At 44.1% G+C, this 12,461-nt stretch overlaps 1 protein-coding gene across 1 annotated transcript; it reads left to right on the top strand.

Annotated features, from left to right (window-relative positions):
• Positions 1 to 3,659: 3,659 nt before the first annotated feature.
• LOC140895913 (small ribosomal subunit protein uS12-like) lies at positions 3,660 to 7,356 on the top strand. The gene is made up of 2 exons (XM_073306817.1): positions 3,660 to 3,717; positions 6,941 to 7,356. The coding sequence occupies exons 1-2, from the start codon at positions 3,660 to 3,662 to the stop codon at positions 7,354 to 7,356; spliced, it is 474 nt and encodes a 157-aa protein (XP_073162918.1).
• The last annotated feature ends 5,105 nt before the right edge of the window (positions 7,357 to 12,461 follow it).

A 12,461-nucleotide genomic window follows, 5' to 3' on the forward strand; every position in this document is an offset into this window, starting at 1 on the left:
GGATGCAGGGAAGCAGGGGAGGGTGGAAGCAGAGGGAGCTGGACAGCAGCAGCCGGAGTCCCTGGGGTCTCTCCCCTTTGTCCCTAGGGGCTTTGGGGGCCGGGGTCTCCAGCATGTGTCCGAGGCCCTTCCTCCCTGGTCCACACCAGGGGTGGGTCCTAAGCAGAGGTGAAAGGAAGCCGGTAGGCTTAAGAGCTGGTGCGCCCTCCCGGGACGGCTTTCCCAGAGGGCAATTAAAAGCCCTGGGGTAGCAGCGGCGGGGCTGGGGCAGGGATTTAAAGGGTCCCGGAGCTCCAGCCGCTGCTACCGCCCCGGCCCTTTAAATCTCCACCGGAGCCCTGCTGCCGAAGCCCCGGGGCCCTTTAAATCCCCGACGGAGCCCAGCCGCTGCTATCCCAGGGCTCGGGCAGCAGGGCTCAGGTGGGGATTTAAAGGGCTCGGAGCTCTGGCAGCCACTACCAGAGCGGAGCCCCATGCCCTTTAAAGCTCTGCCAGAGCCCAGAGCCCCGGGGTAGCGGCGGCAGTTGGGAGCCCCCAGGGCTCCTCAGTGATTTAAAGGGCTGGGGGCTCCACTGCAGTAGCGGCAGCTGGAGCCCTGGGCCCTTTAAATCGCCCCGGAGTCCCCGGGCTCCCAGCCGCCTCTGCAGCTGGTAGCTGGGGGTGATTTAAAGGGCCCCGGGCTCCCAGCTGCCACGACCGCAGCTGGAGCCCTGGCCCTTTAAATCAAGATTCCTCTAAGTCCTCTAATTTACTTTCACCCCTGGTCCTAAGGACCTCCTGGAGCTGAGATTCGGGCCCCTGAGCGGCCCTGGCCAGGTCAGTGACATGAGCTCCAGAGAAGGGTAATTTTAAATGTGTGTCAATCTTAGAATGGTAGGGCTGAAGGGACCTCGAGAGGTCATCTAGTCCACTCGCCTGCACTCAAGGCAGGACTAAGTATTATCTAGACTGGGGTCGGCAACCTTTCAGAAGGGGTGTGCCGAGTCTTCATTTATTCACTCTAATTTAAGGTATTGCGTGCCAGTAATACATTTTAATGTTTTTAGAAGGTCTCTTTCTACAAGACTATAATATATAACTAAACTATTGTTGTATGTAAAGTAAATAAGGGTTTTAAAATGTTTAAGAAGCTTCATTTAAAATTCAATTAAAATGCAGATCTTATCAGTTTAGTGTGATCCTTGCCCTTGCTTTTCCTTGCTGAGTTTTCCAATGTCTGGCACAATACTTTAAGCTGCACACAGGCTTCTGAGTGATCAGTTGTTAACCGGCTCCGAGAGGGCCAGAGGACAGATTTCATGTGTGAAAATACCTGTTCACACACGTATGTGGATCCAAATGCTGAAAGCATTGCAAACGCTATTTTCTTCAAACAGTTCAATTTCACTGGCAGGGACGTCCAGCTGGTCAGAATAGAGGCCACATGATCTCCCTCGGTAGCTTCAAGAGCACTCCGCAGATCTCCAAACTTTGATGCCCACAATTCTGAGCTTTTTAACTGAATGAGCTGCATTTCAAAATCTTCAGCACCCATCCACTGAAATACAGACAAATCCAAGTAACTTTCGTTGAACTTTTCAGGTTTAATTAGAAAAAGCATTAGGCCAAATCGCTGAAAATCTTGAAATCTGTCAGATAATTCTGATTCCAGTTCTTGCACGTACATTCTAATCTCAACATCAAACATAGTGCGCTGTTCCACGTGGCATGATAGTGATGTAAGCAGCAAATCAGGACTTAAAAATATCCCAATACAGTGGCGCTGGGACAATTTTTAAGGTGGGGGTGCTGAGCTGCGCCCTCTCTTGCCCGTCTGTACCCCAGGCCAGCAGCGGAGTCCCCAGGACCGGTGGCCAGGACCCGGGCAGTGAGAGTGCCGCTGAAAATCAGCTCACATGCCGCCTTTGGCATGCATGCCATAGGTTGCCTACCCCTGATCTAGACCATCCTTGATAGGTGTTTGTCTAACCTGCTCTTAAAAACCTCGAATGATGGAGATTCCACAACCTCCCTAGGCAATTTATTCCATGGCTTAACCACTCGGACCGGAAGTTTTTCCTAATGTCCAACCTAAACCGCCCTGGCTGCAATTTAAGTCCACTGCTTCTTGTCCTATCCTCAGAGGTTAAGAAGAACAATTCTTCTCCCTCCTCCTTGTAGCAACCTTTTATGTACATGAAAACTGTTACCATGTCCCCTCTCAGTCTTCTCTTTTCAAGACTGAACAAACCCAGTTTTTTCAATCTTCCCTCATTCGTCATGTTTTCTAGACCTTTCATCATTTTTGTTGCTCTTCTCTGGACTTTCTCCAGTTTGTCCACATCTTTCCTGAAATGTGGCGCCCAGGACTGGACACAATACTCCAGTTGAGGCCTAATCAGCATGGAGTAGAGCAGAAGAATTACTTCTCGTGTCTTGCTTACAACACTCCTGCTAATACATCCCAGAATGACGTTCCCTTTTTTTGCAACAGTGTTACACTGTTGATTCACATTTAGCTTGTGGTCCACTATGACCCCCAGATCCCTTTCCACAGTACTCCTTCCTAGGCAGCCATTTCCCATTTTGTATGTGTCGAACTGATTGTTCCTTCCTAAATGGAGTACTTTGCATTTGTGCGTATTGAATTTCATCCTATTTACTTCAGACCGTTTCTCCAGTCATTTTGAATTTTAATCCTATCCTCCAAACCACTTGCAACCCCTTCCAGCTTGGTATCATCCGCAAACTTTATAAGTGTACTCTCTATGCCATTATCTAAATCATTGATGAAGATATTGAACAGAATCGGACCCAGAACTGATCCCTGCAGCACCCCACTCATTATGCCCTTCCAGCTTGACTGTGAACCACTGATAACTACTCTCTGGGAATGGTTTTCCAACCAGTTTTGCACCCACCTTATAGTAGTTCCATCTAGGTTGCATTTCCCTAGTTTATTTATGAGAAGGTTATGAGGGACAGTATCAAAAACTTTACTAAAGTCAAGATATACCACATCTACCGCTTCCCCCTATCCACAAGGCTTGTTACCCTGTCATAGAAATCTATCAGGTTGGTTTGACACAATTTGTTCTTGACAAATCCATGCTGTTACTTATCACCTTATGATCTTCTAGATGTTTGCAGATTGATTGCTCAATTATTTGCTCCATTATCTTTCTGGGTACAGAAGTTAAGATGACTGGTCTGTAATTCCCCAGGCTGTCCTTATTTCCCTTTATATATATTGGCACTATATTTGCCCTTTTCCAGTCTTCTGGAATCTCTCCCATCTTCCATGACTTTTCAGAGATAATCACCAATGGCTCAGATATCTCCTCAGTCAGCTCCTTGACAGGATTGGGGCCAAAACAAGTTGTTGTGTGTCAGCCATCCTGGGTGGGCGGCTGGCGGTGGGTAAACCTGGCTTTTGTTAATGGTAAAAATCAAACAAAAGGACACAAAATGGGATGAAACAAGATACAAAGCTTCTGGGAGAAGGGAAAATAATATCTCAGCAGTGTTGCCAACTCCTTTTATTTCTAGCATGAGTTTTGTGGTGTTTGGTGGTTTTTGTAAAGCCCCAGCTGCTGGAGGCATGTGATGAGGTGAGAACCTCCGCTTTCATTTTTTAAAAATTTTCCAGCCCCCATGGGTGCAGTGAAAAGCTTGGAAATATGACTGGAGACAAGTGGAGGCTAACAAACCAAAAGGCAAATGGAAAGTTCCTCATATGTATATATTTTTAAAGAGCCTATCATGTTTAAGCCAATCTCATAATTTTCTGAAGCCTGACTCATGATTTTAGAACTCTTGGGGTTGACGATACTTTAATCTCACCTCAGAGAGTCACTGTGGGATCAATTAGATAATGTTCATAAAGAGCTTTGAAGAAGAAAAGTGCTATAAAATGTGTGCTAGGTTTTATTAAAGCATAAAATGCATAGAAATGAAGGTGTCCTCTCTGCTAAACAAATCTGGATTAGCTAAAATACTCATTTGTAGGAGCTCAAAGTCTCATGAAGAGATGCATGTGAAAGTGATTTACTTTTTTTCTTATGGAACATCCTAACCTTACATCATTAAACATGTGCAAAAATAAATAACAAAGTACCCAGCTGACTGAATCTCAATAAAGGGATTCAACTAAAAAAAACTCAAAAAAAGCTAAAGAAATTAATACAATTCCAACCCGTCCCTTTTACCAGACCTTGTGGCATGCTTTGGAGCCCATATGGACTTTGTCAGCATCGAGGATATAAGCTGCTGTTATAGCTAAACTAGTACAAAATCATAGTGTAAACAACCAAAGCTGATATACACAGCAGTTTGCATTGGTACAGTTTACTCTGATTTCAAGCCAGGGTGAGCAGCACCTTTACTGCTTACTGTGGCTTAGCCATTTTATGCTAGGGATTGTTTTTTGTAGCTGCCCACTGGTTGCTATTTCTGGGGCAAATCATCAGTGTTGACAACACTGTCTCCTTTGGAAAAAAAAGTGGTGTGACTGCAGAATTGAAGACCCTACACAGTATGAACACCCCACCTTCCTCTGGCCCCCAAATGTTCAAATCTTTGAGTAAAGGGAGAGAGTAAGTGTTCTCTTAAACTACTCTAAAAATACAATACAATCAATACCAGCTTTTCCTCCAGGGCTCTAAGGTGGCACTTTGAAAGTTTCTGGATTGGGTTAATACTTGGAGCATCTCTTTGTCCAGAAGGTTAAACACATCCATGCTGCTCACTAAACCCTCATTTCCACATGTAAGCAGAGTCAGGATGAGCTCCACCCTGACATCTGGTGGTGAGGTGTGGCAAGTTATGGAAAAGAACTTTAGGGGCTGATCTCATTTGCATAGGCACACCCACCCCGCCTAGAATGAGGCCATAGCTGCCCAAATGGTCACTTTGGCTGCTGTGGGATCCCCAGTGTCTCTGTTATTGGGGCAGGAAGAATAAATTGTTATTACCCTGATTATGGGAACTGTGCTTGGAACTGTACTGGGCCTTTTGTTATGATGGAGGGACTTGCCATCAACTAAGTAGCACTCGCTAGGCAAGGGACATGGGTTCCAAAACTCTGTGAATGGAGAGAGGTTGGGGACAGGTATTTATACTTGGTGGCATGGGCCCCCTGGTGAGGCCCTTACATGCTAATTGCACTTCCTCCTCTCTCCACTGTGAAATATCAGAGCTAATGTTGATTCCATTAGGAGTCTAGTTACAGGCTGCTGAGCTGAATTCACTTTGGGCTAATGGTGCACCAGTGCTAAGACTCCCCTACTACAAGCTGAAATCACAAAAGAGCTAAAAACTGACTAAGAGCTGAAATCACTGAGCGTTGTGTTAAGTAGTGGGGGAGCCTGAAGATATAGTGTGGAGCAGTTTGCAGGACGGCTGGAGTGGCTTGTGGACCGGCTGGTGGAGCAGAGCGAAGCTCTATGGAGCTGTGGGGCACTCAGCACAGATATGTAAGGTGCCTCTTACCTCTTCTCTTCCCCCCCGATCTCCACTCAGGTTGGGAGGTAAAACTCTGCAGATAAACGTTTGAACTCTGGGGCTGCCCTGACCAGGGACAGAGACTTTTGGGCCATTGGACTTTTGGGACTTTGGATGATTTTGGGTTGCTGGACTCAAGAACCCAAGGGAAAGGACACGCCCCACTTTGCTTGGGGTGGGTTTTTGCTCATGGGTTGTGTTATGAATCCTGTTCGTGGTGTTTCCCCAACATAATGCCACATTGTTTATCTCTGTTATTAAAAGGCTTTTTGCTACACTCAGACTCCCTGCTTGCGAGAGGGGAAGTATTGCCTCTTGGAGGCGCCCAGCGGGGGTGGTATATATTTGTCTCAGGTCACTGGGTGGGGGCTCGAGCCAGTTTTGCATTGTGTTATTGGAATGGAACCCCTAGATACTGAACCTGGCCCTTGTTGCTGCCAATTCTGACGGGCAGAAGGGTTACACACATATAGGGGGGGAAAGGGTGCACATAGAGAGTCTGATTCCAATCTTATTTTACACTGAGCTGCTCCTGATTTATGTTAGCAGAACTGTGAACAAAATCTGAACTAGTGAGTAATCTCTCACATGCTCCATTAAGAATAAAATAGCCTTGGAAGAAAATATCACCTGCTGTTAGATTTCCCCTCACTTCTGCAAAGGACACTATAGTCTGCAGCAGCAGCTGCCAGTGCTGTTATATTAAGAAAGCATCACTCCACTTTTAGGCTTTTGCCTCTACTTTTCTGAGTGCTCAATGCTAGGAGCACACAGGGCTTGATCCTGCTTCACTGAAGTCAATGGGAATTTTGCCATTGATTTTAATGGGAGCAGGATTGAGCTCAAATTTTGCATGTTATACACACATAACAAGGCTGCATTAACTATATGCCCTAGTACAGATATAAGGGCATGTAATAAATACTATAGTTAGTGTTGCAAAGGCACTTTTTATTATACAGCGTTGTTTTAATTTGCTCATGACTTTCTCAAAAACATGTATCACACTTTCATACAGACAGCTGTGGCTCATAAGGGGTGTGTTGATTTCTACCCCCAAACTCTGGAAATTTGGATAGACTCCAAGGCCAGAGGGATCATTTAATCTGACCTAAAATTACTTCCTGGGTTGGCTTATCAGATACCCCAATGATGAGCAGCCATGGAAATGCCGATACATAAAATAAATACTCTTGGGAGCCTTAAGATGCCTCCTTGTTGTAATGAAGGGCAGTTCCCTTCTCTGTCTTCCCCTATCAATAGTTGCTGCATGTGTTTGTATTTCCAAAAGCACAGCACTGACAGACCCTCCCCCCACACACACCCCCCATGCAACCCCATTGTATTTATAACATCTCCAGCCTCTCACCTTGGATTGTGAGTGAAGACTGTAAACATCCTTATCTGTTACCAGCAAGCTCTCTCTGGGGCTCGGGCCAGCGGCAGCGCGATGGGTAAGTGCATGGGCTTCATACCGCTAGAAAGCTTCGCAGCCACCGACGAAATCAGAAATGGCACAACAAGCAATACAAGAAGGCCCACTTGGGTACTGCCCTGAAAGCCAACCCCTTTGGAGGAGCTTCCCCTGCGAAGGGAATTGTTCTTGAAAAAGTTGGTGTGGAGGCTAAGCAGCCCAATTCAGCCATCAGGAAATGTGTCAGAGTCCAGCTGATCAAGAATGGCAAGAAAATAACGGCCTTTGTTCCTAATGACGGTTGCTTGAGCTTCATTGAGGAAAATGATGAAGTTCAGGTTGCTGGCTTTGGTCGGAAGGGTCATGCTGTTGGTGACATTCCTGGTGTCTGCTTCAAGGCTGTCAAAGTAGCCAATATTTCTCTCTTAGCCTTGAACAAAGGCAAGAAAGTGAGACCATGATCATAAATTCCTGTCATGCCATCTAGGCTACTAATAAACTTCAGTTTGATTAAAAAAAAATAAAAAAGCAGCTTGTAGTTATATATCTCTACCTGTGCGGTCAGCAAAAATATCTCCACTCAGAAAGTTTTATTCCCTTTATCTTTTCTTACTTATTCTTTCCCGTCCTGCAATGAATTACTGATTGCTTTATTTTCTTTGGCACTTGGCAGAAAGTACTTTTTTTTTTTTAAAAAAGGAAGTTGTGCTTTTTGCTGCATCATCAGACATCCTTACCTTACTGCCAAATTCTGATTTCAATTATAGCAATAAATGTCTGGAGCGACCCCATGGACTTTAGTAGAAATTCTCTAGATTTAGGCCTGATGTTACAAGTTATTGTGCATGGGCCATAACTTGTAGGATTGGGACCTCACACCGGTGTACCAAAGATCAGAACCTGGCTCATTATCTTCTGTTTTCCGACCTGTATTGAATTCTGATGAGCTCCTTCTCAATGTGTAGCATTTAGGTGATCAAGACTTCTTTTCCCATGCTTCTTGCTTCCATTTCTGAGCAATATATTTATCCATAAATATTACTTATTTATGTTAATCTTGTAGCAATTTTACCAGGACTTTTTAATTTATTTCCTTTACAAATACATTTTCCTGAAGAGACAGTTTTCTTTCATAACACTCTATTTCTAGTATTTTTCTCCTTGTTGAAAATTCTGTTACTTTAATTTTCAGATTTTTATGGTAAATTCAGACTTTTGCATTCTCTCTATCCCAGAATCTTTGCTTAAAGCATCTGTAATGTATATTATCTGCATTTTGTTTCAAGACTGTAGTGAATTCTGAGACTATGCTTCCCCCACACTCTGAACTGTATGTTTTCCACTTCACTTTTGTACCATGTAGCAAATTTTGCAGGGTCAGTAAAAAATTCATTCTTGTGGTTTTTCTTTGGTTGTTGGCTGGCTACAATTTTGTCCTCTGAATATATTATCTGCGTCATCAAATTTTACACTTCCTATGTTCCCTTTCTGTTTTAGGCTCATCATAAAATGGGATGTAGTCAATAAATCCTGTGCCAATTATGTTTATTTTGCAGGTCATATTTCTACATTGTGGGGGTCTAGACTGGTTGCGTGTATTTGCTGTTATATTTTTCCACCTCCTGAGCTCATTTGAGAGTAGTTACTCCTGGCTCATAATTGCAAGAAAATTGAATTGTCTCAGGGCATGTCTACACTTGAAACGCTATAGTGGGACAGCTGTACTGCTGTAGTGCTTCAGTGTAGAGACTACTGATGATGATGGGCATAGGTAATCCACCTCCCCAAGAGCTGGTAGCCAGGTTGATGGAAGAATTCTTCCACTGACCTAGTGCTGTCTATCCCAGAGGTTATGTCAGCTTAACTACACCTTTCAGGCATGTGGATTTTTCACACACCTGAGCGACGAAACTGGGTCAACCTAATTTTTTAGTGTAGACCAGGCCTTAGGCTATGTCTACACTTAAGTTGCTACAGATACACAGTTTCAATGCTCTGCCGCTGTAGCACTTCATTGTAGACACTTACTATAGCAATGGAAGGGGTTCGCCTATCACTGTAGGTAATCCACCTCCCTGAGAAATGGTACCCATGTCGACAGAAGAATTCTTCCATTGACCTAGTGCTGTCTACACCAGTGGTTAGGTTGGCCTAATTACATGTCTCATGGGTGTGGATTTTTCACACCCCCTGAGTGATATAGCTATGCTGATGTAATTTTTCAGTGCAGAGTAGCCCTCATTTTGTGGCCACAAGAAGGGGAATGGACTGAGAAAACTCCACTTGCATGTGGCTTTGCTAAGAAAACTCAGGCTCAGGCAAATTGCACAAAACTGTTTTCCTGGTAAGAAGTCCATATGACCCAGTCCTTGTGTGACTTAGCACCAAGTGTGCAAACACTATGCAGTATGGCTCTGGTTCAACAAGGTTTTTAAGAGCTTTTGCCTTTCTTTAAACATGAAGTCCATTGGCTTCTATGGCACTGTTTCTGAGTTTAAAGGTAGGCACATCCTTGCTATCTTGCTAAATCAAGGCCACTCTTATGCAGGTAGTCCTACTAAAGCCAGTGGTAATGTTCATGTGTGTAAAGATAAGCATGTGGATAACGGTCTGCAGAATCAGGAGCTTAGGCCCACATCCTTAAAGGTAGTTGGTTAGGCGTTGCTCCGCTCAGTGGTGTAACATCAAACCCCTAGGTTGGCCTGATTCCCAGTGGACTTTTCACTCCTGAGCTAGGAGCTCAGGCTCCATACATTGCATGGGGAGACTTAGGCGCCTACGGAAGGCATCCTCAGAAGCCAGTTTAATGATTGCTGCTGCTCAGTGCTGGAGTACATGAAACCTCTCGGGCAGTGGTACGTATACCCTGTGGGCACGCAGGGGTCTTCCAAGGGATACATCAACTCAGCTAGATATTTGCCTAAATTTACAACTGGTTACATAAAAAGCACTAGCGAAGTCAATACAAACTAAAATTGCATGCAATTACTTGTTTATATTGCTCTATAAGTACAATATTTATATTCCAATTGATTTATTTTATAATGATATGGTAAAAAATGAGACAGTAAGCAATTACTCAGTAATAGTCTGCTGTAACACTTTTGTATTTTTATGTCTGGCTTTGTAAGCAAACAGTTTTTAACTGAGATGCAACTTGGGGTACGCAAGACAAATCAGACTCCTGAAAGGGGTACCAGAGTCTGGAAAGATTGAGAGCCACTGCTCTAGGGTGTCAGTAGTGTGACAGGAGCAGGTTCACCACAACTCAGAAGCAAGCACTGGGTGCCTTCAGGAGCTAGCTCTGGTGGGTCCCTGTGACCACTCAGACACATGGCTCAAGAAAAGGCTATTTTACCAGGTGTGGCAGGAAGGGGAAAGTTTGCAAATACCATAGTACAGAGGCTTAAACAGTTACAGTCCATAGTGAGTGATAATGGTAAGTGTTTGTCCAATTGAGAGTCAGGGCTCTTCAGCCCTAGTGCCTGGGGTGCCCTCTCTGGTCCAAAGTCTTTTCAAAGCAAATAGGAGCTTGTGAGTTTCCAAGCCAGTCTTAGTTATTGTCTCTCATTGGGGCCCCTCTGTATTGGCTCCCTAGCCGGCTGCTGTTGCTTCTTTCCCATAAGTCCCACACAGTCCTGCATGCAATTCTGATGTCCAGCACTCACAGACTATTCTCCATGCAGCTCGCCTGCCTCCAGCTTCTCTCCAGCTCTCCACCTTACCATGAAGCCGTGGCTTCAGCTTCCCTGCAGCTCCTGGTTTCCATGCAGCCACTCCCAAAACATGCTCCCAAAACAGAGCCCAGCCACTTCCTGGGTCACGACCTTTCCCCTCATCTGGCTCAGGAAACGGGAAATGCAGTGGGGAGCGGGTTAATGTGAATTGTACTTCTTCGCTTTGCAGGTATGTCACACCAGCAAGCTGAGTGGGAAACTGGCTGAACTGATGAGCAGTGAAATGCTGAGTAGAAGCAAGCAGCTGACCTGTCTGATTGACCAGCGATAGGCACTTCCCTCCACTCAGGATCCTCAGCCATGAACATCCTCCGGGAGTTAGGCACCTAAGCCTGGTCAGTTGCTTGTGGCGTCCATACCTTAGCAGCCAAAACTGACTGTCACTGCCTTCTGCTCTCACTTGATACCTCTTACACCGGCCCCTGTTTCCCTGTGCACAACTGCATGCATGGGAGCTTTGCTGCTCCCCCGGCAGCCTGCACATGGTCCTCCGGCTGTTGAGTGTGACATGTCTCAAGTCTGCTCAGAGCATGCCTACAGGCTCAGGCTTTGTTGGCGAGACAGGCATTCCCCTGCTGAGTTTAAAAATCCTGCTTCAGGGCCTCCAGGGCTTCGCCTTGAGCTATAGCTTGTTAGCCAGACATGGCAGTAGTGCGTTGGCTGCTTTGAAAATGCTGATGAATGAAAATTTAGACACCCAGGGGATTTAGGTGGCTATGGCATGAGGCGACAGCTGAATGATGGCTTTGGAAATGTCAGTGGCTCCTAAATGGTGGACTTAGGTGCCTATAGAAACAGATGGGCACCTAAATACCTTCAGGAATCTGGGTCTTAGTCTCTAGTTGTCTGATTTGAGAAACCAGCACTACTTTGATTGAGATTAGGGGCCTTTAGCGGGTGTATGGTATTGGCCAAGTTGGTTCAGGAAGAAACAAGATTTCTGATGGACAACCAACTGGGTAAACATTTTATTTTGAAAACTGATTTTTTTAAAATTAATTACCTGCATCTCTGCTTATGTAAAATTAATTAACGAACTTCAAACGAAATACAAGTAGATTCAAACCCCAGAATTAATTGTAAACATGACATACGTAAATCATGTATATTTTATGGTAGTATAGTAAATTCCGCCAGAAAAATAGGCCCAATATAATACAACACCTATGCAATCTAGCCAAGTGTACATGGTTATTGAAACATTAACTTTTGTATTTCTTGACCTTTTGCAATTTAACTGCAGTCTTAAAGTAGCTTTAACATAGTTGTTTGCCTTTAATTTTTTTGTTGCTCTGAAAGAGAAAAATATGGGAAAGTAGAAATTGCCTACACTTAGAATTGAGCTAGTCCCAATTACTTGTTGAAATTCACCCTTCACTAAAGTGGTTGAGAGGAAGATAAACAGGTAAACATTTGGATGTTACTATAATAATTAATAATAATTACTCCCTTTGCTGCTGCTATTATTTGTCTTCAAACACCTTTCTATGTGTGTCTGTGTATATATATATATAAACATATATATTTCCTTCTATAATCATATTTAAAAATCCTATCTAGTATAACTGTGGACTTTTATCAGTGGAAAAATGTATTTCTCCTCATTCTGTCATAACTAAACTCAGCCAATGATTTTACTCAACCTTTTCAAAATAAAACAACAAAAACACTTTTAGGCAAAGATCAGCCACGGAAGAGCTCAGCCATGAGGTTATTATTTTGGAAAGGTATACATGTGAAAACTAAGTGTGTTGTAATGGGGATTGCTTAGTACCTTTACAGGGACAGTGATATCTTAAAATTATTATTTGTTTGTATTATTGTCGCAC

The sequence above is a fragment of the Lepidochelys kempii genome, chromosome 11 (genome assembly GCF_965140265.1).
Source record: "Lepidochelys kempii isolate rLepKem1 chromosome 11, rLepKem1.hap2, whole genome shotgun sequence".
Lineage (NCBI taxonomy): Eukaryota > Metazoa > Chordata > Testudines > Cheloniidae > Lepidochelys > Lepidochelys kempii.